The 20,795-nt window shown below is 35.8% G+C and overlaps 1 protein-coding gene across 11 annotated transcripts in view; it reads left to right on the top strand.

Annotated features, from left to right (window-relative positions):
• Window positions 1–20,795, top strand: part of IRAG1 (inositol 1,4,5-triphosphate receptor associated 1) — a 73,332-nt gene that overhangs the window by 47,652 nt on the left and 4,885 nt on the right. For 10 of the 11 annotated variants that reach the window (XM_071427976.1, XM_071427979.1, XM_071427981.1 and 7 more), the window contains 17 exons: window positions 232–332; window positions 1,539–1,609; window positions 2,921–3,094; window positions 3,869–3,946; window positions 4,417–4,466; window positions 4,893–4,934; window positions 5,506–6,096; window positions 7,896–7,974; window positions 10,383–10,503; window positions 11,350–11,380; window positions 12,473–12,613; window positions 14,644–14,775; window positions 15,556–15,697; window positions 16,372–16,421; window positions 17,918–18,025; window positions 19,212–19,279; window positions 20,596–20,715. In XM_071427976.1, the coding sequence (XP_071284077.1) occupies window positions 232–332; window positions 1,539–1,609; window positions 2,921–3,094; window positions 3,869–3,946; window positions 4,417–4,466; window positions 4,893–4,934; window positions 5,506–6,096; window positions 7,896–7,974; window positions 10,383–10,503; window positions 11,350–11,380; window positions 12,473–12,613; window positions 14,644–14,775; window positions 15,556–15,697; window positions 16,372–16,421; window positions 17,918–18,025; window positions 19,212–19,279; window positions 20,596–20,715 (2,099 nt within the window). The remainder of the gene's footprint in view (window positions 1–231; window positions 333–1,538; window positions 1,610–2,920; window positions 3,095–3,868; window positions 3,947–4,416; window positions 4,467–4,892; window positions 4,935–5,505; window positions 6,097–7,895; window positions 7,975–10,382; window positions 10,504–11,349; window positions 11,381–12,472; window positions 12,614–14,643; window positions 14,776–15,555; window positions 15,698–16,371; window positions 16,422–17,917; window positions 18,026–19,211; window positions 19,280–20,595; window positions 20,716–20,795) is intronic. The other variant, XM_071427985.1, reaches the window with a different exon arrangement.

Below are 20,795 nucleotides of genomic sequence, written 5' to 3'. Positions count from 1 at the left end.
TGCATTAAAAGTTTTTAAAGAAAACAGATATTCCATGTCTTTTGAGTAATTTAAGTATAGGCCTCTAATTCACATTTCTTTTGTCAAATTACAGCTAATTATCTCTTATTTCAATTACTTTTTCTTTTTTAGGTAAATTGAGAAATACACATTGTTTTCCACACAGACTCAATGTTCAGTGGTTTGAATTTCTGTTTAACTACATTTTTATATTTGTCACACACCATTCAGGACACAACTGTTGAAGGGACAACATGCAGCACACCTTCTATTGTTCTTCCAGAGAATGCTGTCACTCCAGATGTAGAAATTGATAAAAATCTGGTTAACAGGTACTGTATAATACATTACAAATCCATCCATAAATTTCAGGGGCTGTGTTTCTAAAACATTGCTCCAAAATATATGTTGTATGAAAATATTAATGCTGCATTTCTGTGATTTGGTCATATTGCCTTTGCATTTTGAGGGTGGTGTTTGGGATGTGGGGTGAGGAACAAGAATATAATTGAGACTAAAAGAGTAGAGTTACAGAGAATACTGAGCCTGACAACCCCACTCACTGAGTTGGACAACTTAACTATCTAGTTTGAGCACTGTAATACAATGGGGTTAGAAGAAGTTTTGGGCCCATTCACATAGATGGGACAAGAATACCACCTTGAGGTTAAGCATATGTGAAAGTAAGTCATTGAATAGAAATAGTAATCCTGTTTGAAGTTGAAAGCTTCAATTCAGTTTTCAGTTATTATATTTACTCTGATAAAGCATACTTCCTGACCTGGGCTTTTTAATTTTATTGACCTGCCACTAAACTTAAAACATGGGGAAAAAACATATCAAAAATATATTTTGTAAATCTATTATTTGCTTGTATTCTTAAAAGTGTGCTTCTCCAGACTTCAAGATTAGTTTAGATCAGAATTTATCTGCAGCCCTTCAAAACAGAATTATTTGCAGGATTGCTATTTACATTTCTGCAGTTGTTTGAGACTTTTACTTGGTTTGCAGTTTAGAAAGATCGTATGGGAGTGTCAATGTGGGAGCCTAAGGAATTGTTTTAGCCATAAAATTTAGTTTAAGCAGCAGTAAAAATTCAGAAAGGCTAAGTCTTTTGGGGTTTTTTTTTGGTGGTTGGTTTTTTGTGGGGTTTTTTGGGGTTTTTTTGGTGGGGTTTTTTGTTTGGTTTTTTTTGGGTTTGTGGTTTTTTTTGCTATATGCCATTCTTACATTATTTTTAAGTGATGGTAATAATCTAAAGAAATGTAGAGGTTTTTTCCTAAGAAATTAGGTTCACAGCGAATGAGATTAATAGCAAATTTTAGAACTTCTTTGTTAGATGAATTTCTGCAATTTTCCTTCTTTCTACAATCTCCTCCATTTTCCAGTTGTTTGGAGGTGAGAGGAACTGCAATAAATGCTTTTTGTAATTTTTAAATCAAAGGGCTTTCTTTTTAATATTAATTTTTATTAGGTAATTAGGATCTCTTTTTGGTGCCATACTCCATAATTTTTTTCGTATTGACTTTTCTTTCTAGGCCTCGGAGTCCTCATAGGAGACATTCCAACCGTGCCACCAGGAATTCAACAAGTTCACTGACTTCTGTTGGTAAGAAGTGATTATTCATTTCAGCTAGGATCTATTCTCAGAAAATGTGACATGCAATGAAAACCTATATAGAGAGTCTGACAGTATTGACCACGATTTTTTTCTCTGTGCACACTGTGTAATGCATACACAGGGAATGCTGCTGGGATGTTGAATTATGATCATGAGTTCATAAGTGGACTGCAGGCAGACCAATTTAGGGAAATACACATATTGTTACTTTCAGAAAGTTGTTAATTGGTGCATTAGCTTAACATCTTTAGAAGGCTCAACTTATACATGCTTTATTTCTTGTAGAATACAAAATACTGGTTTTTGAGCTTCTCTTTTGTTGGCCCAGGGAAGGTGTCATGGGAGGTCTTGTCTCTCAAACTTCCAACACACAAATTTGAGTTTAAACCAAACCAGATATTTCACTGAAAATAGATTGCTTTAGAATATTCAATCTGTAAGTATAGTTTTTGACATCCTTGAAATTGAACTAAATTTAAGGAAATTAAAGCCAAAGAACTTCTCTCTCCCCCTCAAAAAATAAATCAAAAACCAATAGTGAAACAACTCCACACCCATAAATAAACAAGTCTTGAGTTTTTGCTGCTTGCTTAAATCCTTAGCTTTTCTGAAAACTGATGGTTCTGTAATGGCTCTTGTCAAATTTTAAAATATTTTTCTCATATTGCCTGATGACTTTGCTCCCCCTCACCCAAGCTGTTCTTTAGATGTTCATAAAAGCCATTTATACTGACTCAGAAAGGGCCTTTCTGACAACTGCCTGCTCTCTTTGCTGCATCATAGGCTGGAGAATTGTAAAAATTGGTGCTCAAACTTTAGTGTTTTCAACCAATTTAAATGCCACAGATTAATGAAGTGTTAAATTAATTGTTAAAACTATTGTGCATAAATCTTTGCTAGCTGAGTTTGTCAGTTCTTAACCATGAAAAAGTGAACATGAGAACTCCATGTAGAAGCTCAGTCTGCGACAGAAATGCCATTACTGTTAGTTGAGATGGATCTAATGGCACTTTTATTTAGAAATGAGAAAAACTGCATTGGAGACACAGCTGGAAAAGCCAGTTTCACATATTCAGAGAATTTTTGATCACAGTGAATTACCTGTGGTTTTGAGGACTTGCTCTAAACTTGAGATTGTAACAACATAAGAAATGAGCAGACAATTTTTTGTTTCATGCAAGCTCAAAGCTAAACTTATAGGTATAAATTTACAGGCTTGTTTTGAACTTGTTGCTCTTACATGCCACAACATACCTGGAAATGGAAGGTCCAGCTCTAATTCTAACATTTTCTACACAGACAGTAGTGGTCATGTGATTGATCTGGTGAATGATCCACTACCAGATGTCAAAATATCAGAGGAAGACAAAAAGAAGAACCTTGAATTGTTAGAAGAAGCAAAGAAAGTGAGTGAGAGGTTCCTAACACGCAGAGGCAGAAAGTCAAGAAGCAGCCTCTCAGAGTCACCCACAGGTAGGGGCAGATCTTGATAACCATATTTTATATTCCCTTCAAACATCTCTACACTGCAAACAGTGTAACAAGAAGGCATGAAATATTTCTATTGAAAAGTGAAAAATGGTCACAAATTGTTGTTTAAATGAAATTCTAGTGGCTAGATTCATCCTGCTGAAAAAACATTCCCTCCAGACACAATTACACTGCCTCATATCCTGAACATATCCTTTTACCTTAGTTTATGGCTCAGATCCTCCTTTAAAAATAGCAGAATAAAATGCTTTGTTCTAGAATGTCAATTGAAATTACTTTTCCTTTTATGTCAAGTGTTTTAAAACTGGAACAAAATGCCATTTTACCATGAAATAGGACTTTTATTTTGTTTTGAAATGCCATTTCAAACAAAATTCTGTCTTACAATTGGCTTGACACTCTCTGGAGGGAAAAAACCCCCACAACTATATATCATCTCTTTTTTATCCTAAATTCTTCATGAATCTTCTCTTGTGCTGTCTCCCCTCAGTACTTACAGTATCAGAAAACTGAGGAGAGCAAGTATTCCCTGTATCAATAGAAATTTATCAAATTTTCATGAGTATAAGACATGAAACATGCTCTAAACTCCTAATTGCCAAGTACAACCTGGCAATTAAAATGACTTGTCAGGTTCTGGACAAACACATGACTATGATATTGATGTTTTAATCTCATCTGAATTCTAAAAACACAGAAGGTACAAGCCTAGAAAGTAAAATCACCTTTTCATTTTATGTCTTTGTTCTAATGAAGCAGTTTCCCCTACTCTTAGTCCTAAAGTTTCACCCATAGCATCTCGGAGCAGCTCTCTCACTCCTCCACTTCCATCAGGTAAAATGATCATGAATCAAGGGGGAAAAAGACCTCTAAGATCATCAAATCCAATCATTTGCAGGCTCAAACTTTAACTTATAAAAGCTCACCAAAAAAGTATTTGTTTAGTATTTCTTGAGAAGAGTAGATTTAAGCATCTAGTCCTGAATATGTTAAGTTCCTTAATGCATACATAATGTATTTTTTGCATATAGATATTTTATAATATTTTTATTCCTGTGGTGTTACAAGTTCACATGTTCTATTTTTTAAATTTTATGAATAACAGAGTTTTGAGAGGATTTAATGATCTTTCACTTGGTATATGCTTGATTTTTTTTTTCTTTTTTAATAGTATTTTTGGCATTTGAATTTTTGTCCTTCATGTATTATGGGAAACTGTGCACATATGTATTTGTTAATGCTATAATAGTAAAACTTTGGAGCAAAATATCAGGATATGCCCTAATTATATGTGTATATTTCAGGGTCTGATGCATGCACAACCACTAGTATTGAGTCAGTATCTCCTGGGCAGGTAAGAGCTGAATAGTCTGTGAAATAATCTGGTTATTACAGTACTCTATTTTAGTATGCTGCCCTTTTAGTCCCTGATAAAAATTGTATGTTTGGAATACCATTTTAGAGACCAAAATTGGATTACTGGTACTTTCTCTGTACAGCAAGGGCTAAATATTTAGTCTGAAGACAGAAATCTATGCAGTAACAAGACCTGAAAGTTCATGAAGATTTGTTAAGTGTAGAAAATAGAAAAAGAGGCAATATAACCCTAATCTATGAAAAAGCTAATCCCTGAAGTTATTTCATAAATAAATACAAGTAGTAATATAAAAAATGAGATTCAACGTTCAGCCATTAATATGATGTTTGTAGAATAGGTGTGAAAGATAACCTTGTAAAACAGTTTTTTCTTTTGGTTTTTTTTTTTTTTTTTTTTTGCTAGAATAACAGAATTGTGAAAGAGGATGACAGGCAAACTGCAGAGGTAAGTGTTTCACATTGAGAGCTGAACACAGTCTGCTGGTTTTTCTTAGCACACATATGATTTATTGATGGGACTGAAAATGCTGAAAGATTGTTCACTGGTGAAAAGCAAATTACAATACTTTAAGAAATTATGATGCACCTGCAAAAGAAGTGTAGGACAGTGGGCTTACCACTTGATCTTTCCATCCTATCATGCCCCCTGCTCTAGCTCAATTAAAATCAATATACTAAGTAACTTTAAAGTAAAAATATCTACTATAGCCATTGTGGTGTATGTCAGTGGTTTAGACTTTCCATGACATTAACATGCTGAGGAGCTTGGCTTTAGGAGGATTGATGTAATGGACTCTGGAATGGGAGAGGTTAACTCAAAAGTTCAGAGAGGAGATTCCAAAGTCAATATTCTTTAAGTGCCTTTTAAAAATTATTTCTTTTGTCAACAGCACATATCCAAAAGCAAATGTCACTGAAAAGGAAATGGCTTTTTACAATGAAAATCTGTCCTTGGGCAGGGGAAAAGAGCAATCTGGACTTGATTCTCTGTTTCATGTGTGTCCCTGTACTTTCAGAATGCTGCAAAAGGATTAATTGATCGAAGGCAGAATGATCAAAGAAAGATTTCTCAGGGAAGGTTGGTTCCTCGTTCTGCTGGCTTTGAAAACTCCAAAGAGAAGCTCTCAGACCAAAAGGAAAACTTTGATCCACGTAAACATATGGATACTTTACCTAAATTCTCCCCTTCAGCTGCTGATGGTGGCAGAATGTCTCTTAATACTTGCATGAATGTTTGTGAAAATGAACTTGGAAAATCATTCCTCAAGAAAGCGAAAGAAAATGATGTTCCTTTAAGAACCCATCTACCAGGACCAGGAATAGGAAATATGGACTCAAAGCTAAAAATTCCAGTTCTAGAAATGAGGGATCATAAAGTTCCATGTAAACCAGAATTCAAACTGTGTGGACTGCGTCCCCCTCTATTACGGGCTGTGTCCTGGGATAGCTTGGAGCCTGGACAGAAAGAGAAAACCCCTTTAAAATTACCATCTGAGGAAGATAAAAGCTTTCTTGGTAATAAATCCAGCAATCAATTAAAAGCATTCAAAGATCTTCAAATCCAAGTTCAGCCAGTTCGAATGCAGAAGCTGACAAAGCTCAGAGAGGTAAGTCCTGTCATCAGCTGTATCCTGTTTTAAAAAGTCATTTTCATACCCTATTAAAATTTCAACATGTTTAGTATTATTTTTATCACTTCAAGAAACATACAGTGATAAAATGGGAAACAGTTTCAGCATAATCAGTACAGAATTGTATCATGTCTTTCTTTTGCAACTTGACTAAATTGTGACCTGTAAGTAAATTCCATGGAATTACTCTGTCTCTTAGTTTTCCTCAGGTATGCATCAAGTGCACTGTGGTACTTCAAGGTATACATATGCATGTGCTCCTCTTGCATGTTTACATTTGCAAGATCTCAGAGGACAGGAAATGGGTTTGTGATGATTAGTTGATTATTGAACTGTCTCAGAAAATGTCTCAAAGTGTTCAGAGCTGTAGAACTGGACATCTCTGACAGCAAGGGCAGGTAAAGCATGTCCAGATTTACAGTTCCTAATTATAACCTGCTGCAAATCTGTCAGCTTCTAAATGAGTAATCTGTTGTTAAATAAATTCCTAAATGGTAAGTAATTAAATCCTAGGAAAAAAAAGCAGAAATTTCATGAAATGATAGACCACCAAAAGAAAGCGGTAAACATGTCTCTATTGCTAATAATGACTTTTGAAAGAAAAAAAGCAGCAGGTACTTTCCTGAACAGCCTAATAAGGATATTTTCCTTAACCCCCAGTAGTTAATATTTTAAGATGAATATAAGGCTGACAGATGAGGACCTCAATTCTGCACTTTGGTTAATTCATTCCCATTGTATTGTTTGGGAGTGGCAGCTTCATTATTGATCTCTTCCTGTTGATATAACACACACATTCTTAGTGTGTACGTACTGGAAGTTTTGATTATAGGGACCCATATAATTACAGAAGCAATTCTTCCCTGTGAGGGTGCTGAGGCCCTGGCACAGGGTGCTCAGAGCAGCTGTGGCTGCCCCTGGGTCCCTGGCAGTGTCCAAGACCAGGCTGGATGGGGCTTGGAGCAGCCTGGGACAGTGAAAGGTGTCTCTGCCCATGGCAGAGGGTTTGTAACCAGATGATCTTTAAGGTGCCTTTCAACCCAAGCCATTCTATAATTCTTTAATTCTATCATTCTGAATGACCCAGAAGCTGTTAAGCACAAATAAGGGAATAACAAAAAATTTTCAAGATGATCTGTAATTCCAGTTAGGCAAGATTTGAGCTCTGTCTCCAGTAGGAATTGTCTACTCATAAACAAAAACAGGTATTTGTGAATTTAAACATGTGAGAATATGAAAGAAAATGAGGAGGTGATAAAAGGAGAAATAAGAGAACAAGGTTTAATCCTTGAGAGTGCATTTTTTCCTACCTGTAAGGAATAGAGGTAGAACACAGTAACAATGAAGCATCCCAAGCTCTGGTCTTAATAAAGTCAAAGTGGCAAAGTCTCATATGTAGATTTTCTGCAGTTCTCCTGTTATCTGGGATACTTAGTTATTACTGTGGCTATATCAAAATTGCTTTTTTTATTGTCAGTTACTAAAGCTCTCACCAAAACTCTACATATCTACTTGAATAAGGGGCACATTTCACAAATCTTTGTTTGCATGACCAGTAATTTTTCAAAATAATGCCTGTATGAAATTTGAAATATGTAATATTCTAGAGTGTGTGTGAATTTATGAGTATTCTGTTATGGAGCATCTGACTGTAATATAATGCAAATATCTCTATTATGTTTGTGAACTAAAGTAAGTGTTTTATTTACATGTGGCAGGGATATTTAAATTGAGATTTGTAGTTCAGTTAGAAATATTATTGTTTCTCTTCACAGGAGCATATTTTGATGAGAAATCAAAATTTAGTTGGACTTAAACTTCCTGAACTTAGTGAAGCAGCGGAACAGGAAAAAGGTGCAGTATCATAAAAACTGGAAAGAATGTTTGGTATATACTGATTTTTATAACTATTATGTGGGAGTGAGGAGAAAAAGGCTTAAAATCTTGAATCACAAGAATAGTTGAAGCAGTCATGGAGAACAGTAATAAATGATGAACAAGAGAGACTGATAATGGAAAGTACCTCGTTTTCTTGATGATTTGAACCAAGAAGATACTGTAGGTATTGTTATAACCAAGGGAAAAGATGCACATGTGGAATGGAGTCTGGCTTGTGCCTAATAGCTGTAGGACTGAAGTTTCAGTAACTTTCTGTAAAAACATTTCAGCAGTGATGGATTCAATGGATGTAACTTCTGCAAGATATTATGGTCATAAGGGTGAATATGATCCCTGGGAGTATAAATAAGAGATGGGACACTTTATTCCTTTATTATTATTATTATTATTTTAGTGTATGTGTGGCAAGTATTGAAATGGCATTTTCACTTCTGGTCCACATTTCCATGTCAATGTGAATGAGAAAATGTAAGGCCAGAAAAGAGTCATAAAGGTGTTTGAAGGATTGGAAAAATGTCTTACAGTAAGTAGGATTTTTTTAACTTCAATTTCTGTGATTTTTAAGGAAAAATAAAGGAAAATGCTTCTTTAAGGAAAAGGCTTAAAACTCTACATAAATAAGGAAAAAGAAATCGGACACCAAATGTTTTCTCCAGTCTCACACAGGCAAAAAAGATTTGATGCTTGTAGCTGCATCTAAAAAGATTGAGAGTAAAGAGCAAAGATATGAACCAGAGGATAATTCAACATGTGGGAGAATTAAATAGCAGTAGTGCTTAGCTAAAATATTTAAACCAAATATATCAACCTAAATATCCAAACCGAAACTATATATTTGTTTGGAAGTAGTTAATTCAGAACTTGTTCAGTGTGACATTAACTGAAATGAAGATGGTTATTATGAAAGGAGCTGAAACTGATTGTCCAAGATTTAATACAAAGAAAATTACAATTTTTTAAAATCCTGAACATTTTACTAATTCATGAATTTGCACTGGGACTAGCTCATCAGCCTTAAAGTTCCTGTTACACTGAGAGAAGGTTAAGATACTGCATTTCACATTATGTCTGGAAATGGATTCATTTTCAGTGTGAATGAATAAAGATGAAAAAGGCTTCTTGTCCTCTGTATTTAGTGATTATATCTTTGAATTCTTAGATGTAATGCTATTATTCCTGTCACTCTGTTAATATATAATTTCCCAGAAATAATTTAGCAGGCTCTGTTTGAAACTATAAAATAGTTGCCAATTTACCAGCCTGCTACGTAATTTTGGCAGGTATGGAAGTCTTGAGGAAAACATTGTGAATAAGATAAATATTATTTTATCCAGCTTCTCAACATGGATCTCATGAGTATCACAAGCTTTTTCTAGTCCAGTAAGTTATCTAAATGGTAGCCAGAACTTTAAGGGTCAACTCCTTGTCCTCAGTGGGGAAAACAAGCAAGGGGTCAAATTCTTAGTTAATTTGTTAGGGAGACCTACTTCCTTACATTGTCAGAGAAGCCACCTTTTCAACTGGAGTGGTAATTTTGCTTAAACAATAGGAAATAGATACTTCATTATTACTGTTATGAATCCAATGTACTGTCTCCATCATGGTTTTTATCAATGGCAAGTTACTGTCACCATCTGAGCAAACACAACTCTGCATCTACACTAGCTAAGTGGAATGCATTAATTCTGGTGTCAGGCTGGGTTTTATGGGGATGCATGTGTCTGCTCTGAAGTAAATGCTGGAATTTTTTAATATAAAGCAAATGCACAGAATTAAAATGTAGCTGGAAAGAATCTCCCCTTCTGTTCCATCTTTCATGTTAATGCTCTCCAGATTTACACACTAATTACATGGCAAGTCTAAGAATCCTTCTGTTAAACTTCTGAACAGGAGAACTGTTCAAAGATTCCTTCCCAAGTCTGGGATTCAGGCTGGGGAATCTGCTTTCCTACAGGAGAGTCCTTCATGAAATTCTGGTAAGACAGAAGGAGATAAGGGAACTAATATATGTGAAACTAAATAAAATGAAAATACAGAGGCTAAGTAACATGAATTATAAAAAAAAAATATTAGTTATGTCTTGGTCCTTATGAAAGTAACAGAATTGGAGAATGTAAGTATAACCTTGATATCCTGTTTCAATTGCCATACAGTGCAAACAGGTACCTGATGTAATTTATAACAATAAATGGTGTACAAAATCTGCAGTATGGTACATTACACTACACTTCATCTTGGCAGGTGGCATTTAAAGCCTTAGAAAATGACAGTGTTCTATTACAAAATCTCAGCTAAAATATTCCTGAAAAGAATGTGTGACTTGTAAAGTAACACAATTTTTTTTAATCTGAAAATGTCTTTAGGCCCTTCACCTCTCCCTTCCCCCACTGAAGAGGAAGAGACAAAGAGCAGCTCTGATGTCATGCCCAGCATTCCTGATGTGTTGCTGCGAAAACTGAGAGTGCACAAATCACTTCCAGGAAGGTAAAAGCTCATTAGAAGTGGAAACACATCATCCAGGAGAAGGCACACTAATGGTCTCCAGCCAACTTCCCTTCCCTCCATTCACAGGGAGACAAATTGTTGCATCTTAAAATGTGCAACCCAGATTTACTGAAAATTTCTGGGGAGTGCGCCAGCTTCCAGTAATTGGCCAAAATTTAAAATTAGTTTGAGTTCTACATAAAAAGTCTTAAACCTTAATTGCATGCTACAGGTAGATTTTTATACAGATTTTTCCATTCCTGGTTTCCAGGACTGCTGCTGCAGATATGTACTCATATTGAAAATATTATTTCTCACCCCCATGGAAATAATCAGGCCAGATGATGCTTTCCAATGGTAGAATTTGGGCATGTAAAAGTTCTGCAGTTTTTCTGCAGGTGACAATTTTTTAGGAAAACTGAGTTTATTTTGCAAATGTAGTTGAAGCACTCACTGATTTGCACTTTCTGAGACATTAAAACAATAAACAATCCCAAACTTATTCAGCCAAAAATGATTCCTCCATTCAGCCACATGGTTATGGTTATGTACCAAAACCACCAGAGCCTTCAGTTTTCTGAACTGTCAATAAGGATTCTCTGTGCAGGTGAAATAAATATTTAACATTTATGGTGAATGAATTGTTATATACATTATTATGTATAAATGAATGCATGAGGTGAAGAACTTCTGAGAGACCATTGCTTGATTGTAATCAATACAGAAAAGTAGTGGAAAACTCTGGAAACTCAAACATAATTTTGTTGTTCAGTTAAGTATTAGAATAGCTTTGTTCTAAGAGAAAATAACTCATTAAAATGTGAAATTTTTTACTTTTATTTCTAGCTCCCCACCACTCACTGAAAAAGAAGTTGAGGTAAGTATGCTATTGTTTTAGATGTGTTCCAATTTTAAGTGATTATTTTAAGTCGAAGTGTGGTTATTAGAATGAGGTAATGGGATGATTTTTTCCCCCAAAATATATTTCTCATTAAAAAAACAATAACAAAACACATTGAACTCCATCAAGATAACAATTTTGTGAAATGTGGGCAATAGAAACTGTAAAACAACAGAGTAGGAGTAAGCAAAATATTTGTTTGTGTTGTTCATAATAAAAAAGTAATTCACTTTGGAAATAGTTTTAATACTCTAAAGTAGTAAAAAAAAAAAAAAAAAGAGATTAAATAAGACCAGAAACTCAGCAATTTAAATTGCATTTTTATTGGCTAATATGAGCTTTGGGGCATTTTTTAATAATATCCTGCTGTTAGTTTGCATAATTTTTGCTTTCTCAGTTCAAGCCAATAATTTTTTTTGCAGGTCTCTATTTAGCTTGTAGCATTTAGTTCTTGTATTTTTTAAATCACATACCAGTCAAGAAAAAGATGGTTTTTTACAACACTGCAATCTACTGGAGCTGTTGGTGCCTTGTGCTTTGCAAAGTATTAATGCTCAGAAATGAGTAAACTCTGGTAAAGCAAGAAATAATCTTTAAAAGCAGGGTGCAAGAGAATAAAAATGTTAGCGCTTCATCTTTTGCTGGCTCCAGGGGTAGGTGTTTATCCCTTAGATAAAACAATGCTCATGGTGAGCTCATCCCTGGACTTCCTCTGCACAGACTATCTGTTTAAAAACCTTGGGGACCCTTGGAGGAAGTGCAGCTAGAAAACAGATCCATTGTGATTCTGGTGCTTCTGGTAGGCTGCTTCCTTCATTTTGTCTCTGCCCCACAGAGCTCCCAGAAAAACATTCAGGAAAAGAGGCAGCAACACATTCATTATTCCTATTTCAGTGGAAATTCAATGGATTTTTCAAAGAAAACAAATTTTAAAATACTTTCAATTTTCTGTTGCAATCCTTATTTAACCAGCAAAGTCAGTTAAACATATACTTTATTGATAAGTTGTTATTGAAAATTATATTACTGTGAGACTTAGTGGAAAATGCCTTTTTTTAATCCAAACAGAATGTATTTGTACAACTCTCCTTGGCCTTTAGAAATGATAGTTATACATTGGAATCTAGAATTCAGCAGGCAGAGAGAGAGAGAAATCTTACTGAAGAGAATGCTGAGAAGGAACTGGAAAACTTTAAAGCAGCCATTACGGTAAGGAAACTATGGGAATTCTTTTCCTGAACTGTAATGTACCTGGAAGTGCACAAACATCACAAATGTGTTTGACTTGTAAATTCAGCCCCAAAACTTCATTTTCTGCTGCTCAGACTTCTTGCCATGAGCTGCCTACTACTCTGAGAGAGGGCATATTCTGCCAGAGTGGGCCAGCATTGCTGGAAATGCCTAGGGCATGCTTCCCTGGTCTAGCAGATTTCAGGAATAAATACTAGGAATTTGCTGTTCAGTTCTTGAAATAAGCCTGTGACATAGCTAAGAGCATTCAGAACTGCAGTTGGAGCACTAATCCATGCTCTCCTGAGCAAGACCTTTAGCAGGAAATTTGAAGTGTCCAGATATGAAAGATATCAAAATTATTTGAAACTTGAATCCTGAGACCTGTAACTTGAAAGGCCTCTTAACTGCAGATACTAGAAGGCAGGCTGTGTGAAAGGAAACAGCAAGGAATACTTAAGGAATAGGTACAATCTCAGGCTCAGGTTTTGAGTACACTTTCATTCCAGCTGTCCCTGGTGTTCCTTTACAGCAGTAGTTTGAGTCCTTCCTGCCAGCTTTCTCTAGGTTTTCTAACTGAAACGACAAAAATTGCTACAACGTGTCAACTGAAGTGCTGTGCATGTCTTTGTGCATAAAGGGAGGGATGGTTACACACCAGGCTGATAAAGGAAATAGCCTTAGACCCAGCATGCATTATTGCAGGGAGATGCTGCCATTCTCATGAGAATAGTGAAGAGAACATATGATTCTCCCATTTACTTTATCAAGAATATCATCAGGTAAGAAAATATAGAATTAAAGAAAGATTGTGATCACATCTTTTCATCTGGAATTCCAAATCTCCATTTTCAAATTATTGTTTCTGTTAAAAAAAAAAAGTTGAGACTATTTTGCTGCTCTTCCCTCTGTTCCCTGTGTAAAGAGCAAGCAGAAACAGCCTATTAAAATCTCAGAGTTTGCAGACTGAAATAAGTCTGTTAGATTTGCTGTGTATTTCTGTCAAGAGTCTCTAATTAGGCACTAAGGTTCATGTTGCCAGCATGGGACGGATGTGATGAGGATTTTCTTCCCTTAAGCAGTTCACACGCTACAGTCTGGCTTTTACAAGGTTTTTTACATGATTTATAACAAAGTGGAAACTGCCTTCCCTATGGAAGCTTTTGCTCTGGACAATGGAATAAACTAAGAAGCGATTAAAAGCAGTGATGGCTTCTGTAAAATCTCTATCATATTAGACCTAGACTTGTTCTAATCTCATTGGGAGGTTATCTTCATTTCTGTAGGACAGGCACAGATTTTATGGCTCAGTGACAGTTTTACCAGTCTTTCTGACTTTTTTAATCAGCGTTGTGCTAACTGATGTGTTATTCAGAAACCTAATTTCAAGAAAAAGCTGATCTACATGAATTTCCAATGTTTTGTAGAAAATAAGGAGGTTACAGTTGTCAAGAAAGAAAAGGACACTGTGAAATTCTGTGCATGATTTTTCCTAAACATATTCCCTTATTTCTTTTTGATTCTTGCAGTCAAATTTTGGTTGCAATTTATTGTCAAGGTAGCATTGCAATTCTTGAGACTGTCTTATTTTCCAAATAAGTGAAGTATCATGGAACTGAAAGAACATGTGTGGCCTTCTTAATACTTGTGCCCAGAAAATTAGGATGTCCTTTGTCCCTCAGCAATCATTTTTAAGTGCTAGTTGAAATGAACTCGGCATTTGTAGAGTGCACAGGTAGCAGAGCATGTTTCCCTACAGATTTCAGAATGGAAGTATCACAAATGTGCTGAGACCTCTCTAATGCCTCAAACTGTGTTGCTGCAGCTTGCAATGAAGCACCAGGGCAGCAGCAGCACTCTGAGCTGGGTGTGGTGGCAGTGCTGGCACCCCTCTGGGGCTAATCTCTCCATGAGGAGTTCTGCCTGGACATTGATACCCCATTTTGAGGCTCTGGCCACTCCATTTGAACTAAAAACATGCTGATAAAGCTGCTGTGTTTTTGCTTCAGTCTTCAGCTCACCTGTGGCACCACTATGAGCACAGGGAAGCCTACCAGAAGCTGCTGGAGGACATCGCGGTGCTGCGGCGTTTGGCTGCCAGGCTCTCCAGCCGCGCGGAGATGGTCGGAGCCGTTCGCCAGGTGAGGACGTCCCGGTGTTTAGTGTTTAACTCCATCCTGGATCCACAGGTGCACTCTTGGCCAGCCTGGGCTAGAGGCTGTGTTCACCCTCTGAGTTTTATTTGCCATTCTGACAGATTAAAAACGTCCGTTGTAGTGTCAGGTAACACACCCCTGCAGCCTGGAAATAGAACTCCAATGGCAGAAAGATTGCCCATTAAACTATTTAATGTCTGTACAACAGGAGCTTATATTTTATTCAGAGCTACAGAATGCATCACAAGAAACTAATTTCAAATCAGTGCAGCACATAATAAAAATATTAAGAAAAAAAGAAAACTTATCTGGGTCGAAAACTCATCTAATTCAGTCACTTGCCTTTGGCAATAGCTCAGTCAATTACAAAGACTATGAGAACAGAATGAGTATAAATAAGAACACACCAATACCCTCCCAGATTTAAGAATGTTCCCTCTGCCCTCTAAGGTAACCAGATTGATGCCAGTGACTAAGACCTTTGAGGGTTTGAAAACAAATGTGGTATACCACATAAGTAATCAGATAGGCACACAGGCAGGGTGTCTGAATATATGACAAAATCAAGTACTATATTCTGTGAAGTGCATTTGAATTGGCATTTTCTTCTAACTATCTTAGGAATTTTTGGTCACAGAGGCACCAATATTTCCTTAAGAACAACAGCGCCAGATTTAGCCCCAATATGGAGCATACACATAGAGGCAAATGATTTGTTGGAGATGTGTAGAGGTTACCTGGCTATTTCCTTCTTTTCTTCCTTAGGAGAAGCGTATGTCAAAGGCAACAGAAGTAATGATGCAGTATGTGGAAAATCTGAAAAGGACATATGAAAAGGATCATGCTGAACTAATGGAGTTCAAGAAACTTGCCAATCAGAATTCTAGCAGAACCTATGGTGCATCTGGTAAAGAAAAATAAAAAATTAAGGATTTTTCTTGCCTCTAATTCAGAGAGATGTTGGTGCTGTTAATGATTTAAAGTAAAATATTGTGAAACATGTTCATAAGTTCTCATCTACAGGAGCAGATTTTCAAAAGTTACAGAAATAAGATGTTTCATATGAGCCATACTTAATGGTCTAGTACAGTAATTTGGAATCACTATCACTATTGCCAAATTCTGATAAGATCCAATCATATTTCCTCATGGCCTCTTGCAAGTCCATGTACTCTGCATAATTTTAATGCAACTACCTTTCAGGTCCAGATGAAGGCAAAATTTCATTATTAAAAACCCTTTTTTTTTTTAATGACCTCTTCTTTCCTTTGCTGGAAACTGAAATATGAGGATTTTCCTTTGTGAGAACTTGTATATGGAGGCCAGTAGTGGGATTTTTCCCTGATTCAGTGAAAATAGTACTGATTTGGTTATTTGCAATTATTTCAAAAAATTTCTTGTGCAGGTGTGATTGAGAAGACAGCTGTATGGCAATACTGTATGACAATAAATACATGGTCACTTACAGATCCTGTGTAAATATACTATATCTGAGTTTGAAATATTAGCAAGGGTTATATTAACATTATTTAGATATACTCTCATATTCTAAGACTGTTCTTTATCTTTGTTCCTATGCAGAAGATGGGGTTCCTCGTTCATCTAGATCCATGTCTCTCACTGTTGGAAAGGTATTTCTGCAATATAAAGAAAGCTAACATTTTATGTAGTCAAATTTCTTCTTCTATATACTCAGTTCTTTGTCTATACTCGGTTCTTTTGGCTGTGGTCAAACAGTGCTGGTCAATTCTCAATATTGTTTATGCAATTTCTTGCATGTGCTTTGCAATTTTGGATACATGACTTAGTATGGCTTTGTGCAATAATGGTAGTGCCTGATGTGAAACTCTCGGGGTTTTTATTTCTGCAAAACTTACAAGTGCTGGAGATCAACCCTATCACAAAGCTTGCTAAAACAACCACTGATTTGGGAGGCATGAGTCCCAGTATGACCATTATGAAATTTGGTGACCAGGTGCATTATACTCACTCTACTGTTTATTTTCATATTTTTATTTGATTAGAATGTAGTTCTTTAGGTTTGGTTTATTCCTGCCACCTCTGAGTGTTGGGTATAAGGAATTACAGCACAGAGCATGCAGAGGGCAAGATGGGATTTCAGAATGAGAACCCCATAGGTTGAAGCAGAGGTCTCAAAAAAAGACTAAATTTAATGGGGATGAGTCCAAATAATAAAGACAAAGAGAAAAAGAATCCAAACACTAGAATGGACTGCCTACTGTGGCATTCCCAGAGTAGTTTTTCAGGAGTACATGAAATAAAACTGTCATTAATTAATAGGTATGGTCTAGAATCAGAATCATGGAGTGACTCCTAAATATTCACTAAAGCTGTATTCACTGCTTACCTGTAGAGTTGTCTAAAGAGCAGAATCTTAGAAGTGTTTGGATATGCACTAAAACAAAGCTGTTGGATGCTATAAGTGTTTTGATGTTTTACTTAGCTGCAAGCATAGATTTTACATAGATGCTACAAGATGAAGCATTTGGCTACTTACCAAATGGCAGAAAAAATTTACATAATCTGTACTTGAGCTAGAATATATTGTTACAATTAGCAGGTGGTTGTCATAAGAAAGAATTTTTATGGTCTTTGGGAAATATATGCAGTGTTGCATGATGCTATCTAACATATAATTAATATGTTTACATGTAATTAATAGATCGTAGTGGGTACAGTATATCATAATAGGGACCTAGCAAGATAAGAGTTTTATGTGTGACTTCATTATTTCCAGTCATTGTGACACTGGCACTTTCCCCAGTATCATTTTGCATCTGCTTATCAAAGATAAAGGCCTATGATAAGAGCTGACAATATAAACTCAGAACATTTCTGGTGTGTGATTTACACTGGGCTTTCAGCATGGAGGGAAAAGAGCAGCATCTCTGTGCCACACCTCATTTCACATTAAGCACTTACCATACCAGGTAGTACAAGATGAATTTCTGGGGAAAACCATGACCTTTTATTTTACTTTTGCTCCCATCTCTCCTTTTCCCAAAGGAGACACTGACCTACATCTTTGCCCCACAAATTAACCCACAGAATTGTTCTTCGTTCTGTCTTGCTGTACGGTAGAAAAAATAATTGTTGTTTCTCCCAGAATATGCCTCGAAGGAGAGTCAGTGTTGCAGTTGTTCCTAAATTTAACTCCTTGAACATTCCTGGTCAGTCACCAACAGCTTCACCTATACCTTCAATGCCATCCCTGGTAAGTAAAACTCACATTTTAAAGTCACCAGTTTTTGTCTAAACTATTTTTGCATAGGGGCAAGCCACAGTTACTGTAGAATGACAGGTTTTTCATTGATTTAACTTGTTTTGACTCCATCCTGAAGGGGATGGACAGAGGTAATTCCTATTGTGTAAGGGGATATTGCAATCTACTTCCATGAATGATCCCTTTGGGAAGAACTGAAGAGGGCAGGCTGATGATTCACTGGCACTGGACATTGATGAGGAAATTTGCCTTTTAATCTGAAGTAACACACAGGAAAGAAATAATGAAAATAGCTGTACACTGTAGAAAAGAAATTTCAACCAGAAACCACAGAACACAGCTGGACTGTGTCCCAAAGTCCACTGAACAGCAATAAATGTAATTAATGTACAGAAATGTATGTGGTAGCAATTCAGAGGTTCTGTGATGATCTGGATCAGTGGGGCCATCAGCCTCTATGTTGAATTTTTTTTTGTAAAACTTTAATAAATTAAATGAAACTCTAATCTGAGCATAATAAATCCATACAAATGCTTTGGAGAAAACCTGCAAGACATACTGTTCAGAGATGAGCTAAGATGGGACAATAACATTCAAGTTATGGAGTTTTCTGTTAAAATATAGGGTTATTTAAATGAGGGTTTTGATGAGAAGCTAAATCTATTTATCTATTTTACTTGTAAGAAAAGCACCTGTTTGTGCAATTTATTGATTAGGTACTCAGAGTCAATTGCTTCAGGAACCAGGTCTGTTTGTTTGCCATGGTTTATTATGAATTATTTTTGTTTAAAATTTCCCATTAAAATCTCAGCTAATAAATGCATCTTCTTAGGATAATAGGAGAGGAGCAAGAGAATAATTTTACTGTTCAGTGATCAGTATATGAAGGAGAACATTTTCTGGGGAAAAATAAACACGGTAGAAGGAAATGTCAGAGAAAATTCTTAGTGTGCAAGTCCATTGTTTGCACTGGTTAATTGGAGCAATGTGGAAGCACCACATTAAAGATACTTTGCTTATGAATATGGGAAGGAAAACTGAGCAGCACACTGCCTTTGTTATTTTATTGAACACTCATTTGAAATTAATTAATGAATTTTAATTGGTATTTAATTATTTAGTCATGAATGTTAACTAATTAATGAATATAACATTTATTACTGTGTTTTACTTACAGTCTGAATCACCCAGTAATGGAAGGAGCAACCTAACATCTACTCCTGCTCTGCCAGCACTTCTAGAAAAGTGAGTTTTGTCTAGGTCATCTCAGTAACTATTAAATGGTAATACTAAATGATAATTTCAAGAATCATATTTTGAAATACTGTGATATTCCTACTACTTGTTAGAATGCTTTAAACAGACAAATTAAAAGCTTTCAACATGTACATGACTACAAAATATTGAATTTCATGTATTTTAGATTAGTGCTGAGGCAGGACAAATTTATGTCCTTGTTTTACCTTGTGCTTCAGTAAGAATGTAAGTATGCAACAACCAAGAAAACAAAAATGGGAAACTACAGCACTGGCTGCTACTATTCAAAAAAACTCTGCAAGATCTAGACCATCCTTTGAAATTGTGCAGAAATTCTGTGAGAAAATGCAACAACCAAAAAATCCTTATCAATATTTCACACCTAGGAAAACAAATCATGTTACCAAGTTACAGAGGCAGAACTTGAAATTCAAGTTTGAGCCTAAGTGTGTGTGCATGGGCCAGCTGGTCTAGTAGTGTAGAATTACCCAGACCAGCACAGTTTTGTGTGTTTAAGCACTTCAAGCTTATACTCATGGTTTGTTTAAAGTCCAAGTGAAAATAATGTTTATTGTTAATATGACTTGAGAGAAAATCCATTGCCCACAGATTGTGTCTATCAGGTTGAACTATTTTAGTGCCAGGAATAGAAGGCGAAGAGGGTGAGATTCCAGAAGGTGAAATGGGATCCATTGTTGAGCTTATTAAACCTTGACTTTGATAGATCTGCTATGTCTCAATCACTTAAACTCTCTGTCCCAGATAAAATAAATAACAGGAGAGCACTGCAGGAAGACAGCAACATAAAACAGCTTATCTTCAGGCTAAATGCTCCAAACTTTTACTTGAGAAAAGTTCTAGAAAGTCAACACAGGAGAATACTTAGAAGGCAAATAAAAACAATGTTTTGTTGAATTAGTATTTGACATTACTTCTGTTATGTTCCTCTTATGTGACAGGTTACAATTTCTAAGATGAGTTTTAGAAAGTTGAGGGAAATGTTTTCATGAATAGCAAATAAATGTCATGGATGAGCCAGGTAAGAAAGGCTCTTTTCTTTTTTAAAGAAGAATAAAAATGATAGTTTTCTTACCTTAGAAACATAATATTACTGTTCATAAATCACAACATCCTGAAATGAATATTTTTCTTGGTGTTCCATTTTTTTTCTTTTGAAAGACACTTCATTTCTCTGATGTACATTAAAAAAGACAAATCATGACTCACAAAATTGCAGCATACTCCAAATACAACACATTTCCCTGATGTTATTCTTTATCTGTCTGCTTCTTTTGTCTTGGCAGTGGGAAGTCAAATGGAGAACCTGACTGTGAAACCTCAACTTCTGTGCTGACACAGAGTGGGTTGGAAGAGATCAGTCCTGAAACTAAGGCCAAGATAGAAGAGGAAGCATATAACAAGGGGTGGGAATATTTTTTGTGAACTAAATCTGTAAATATGTGCTACCAGATGAGGATGTGTGTTTTTAAAATTTAATTTTAAA

This window comes from Agelaius tricolor, unplaced genomic scaffold (assembly GCF_023055355.1).
Source record: "Agelaius tricolor isolate 1412-34295 unplaced genomic scaffold, bAgeTri1.0.p SCAF_5, whole genome shotgun sequence".
Taxonomy (NCBI): Eukaryota; Metazoa; Chordata; class Aves; order Passeriformes; family Icteridae; genus Agelaius; species Agelaius tricolor.
The sequence above is the reverse complement of the archived record's forward strand: the minus strand, read 5'-3'. Positions and strand labels throughout refer to the sequence as shown.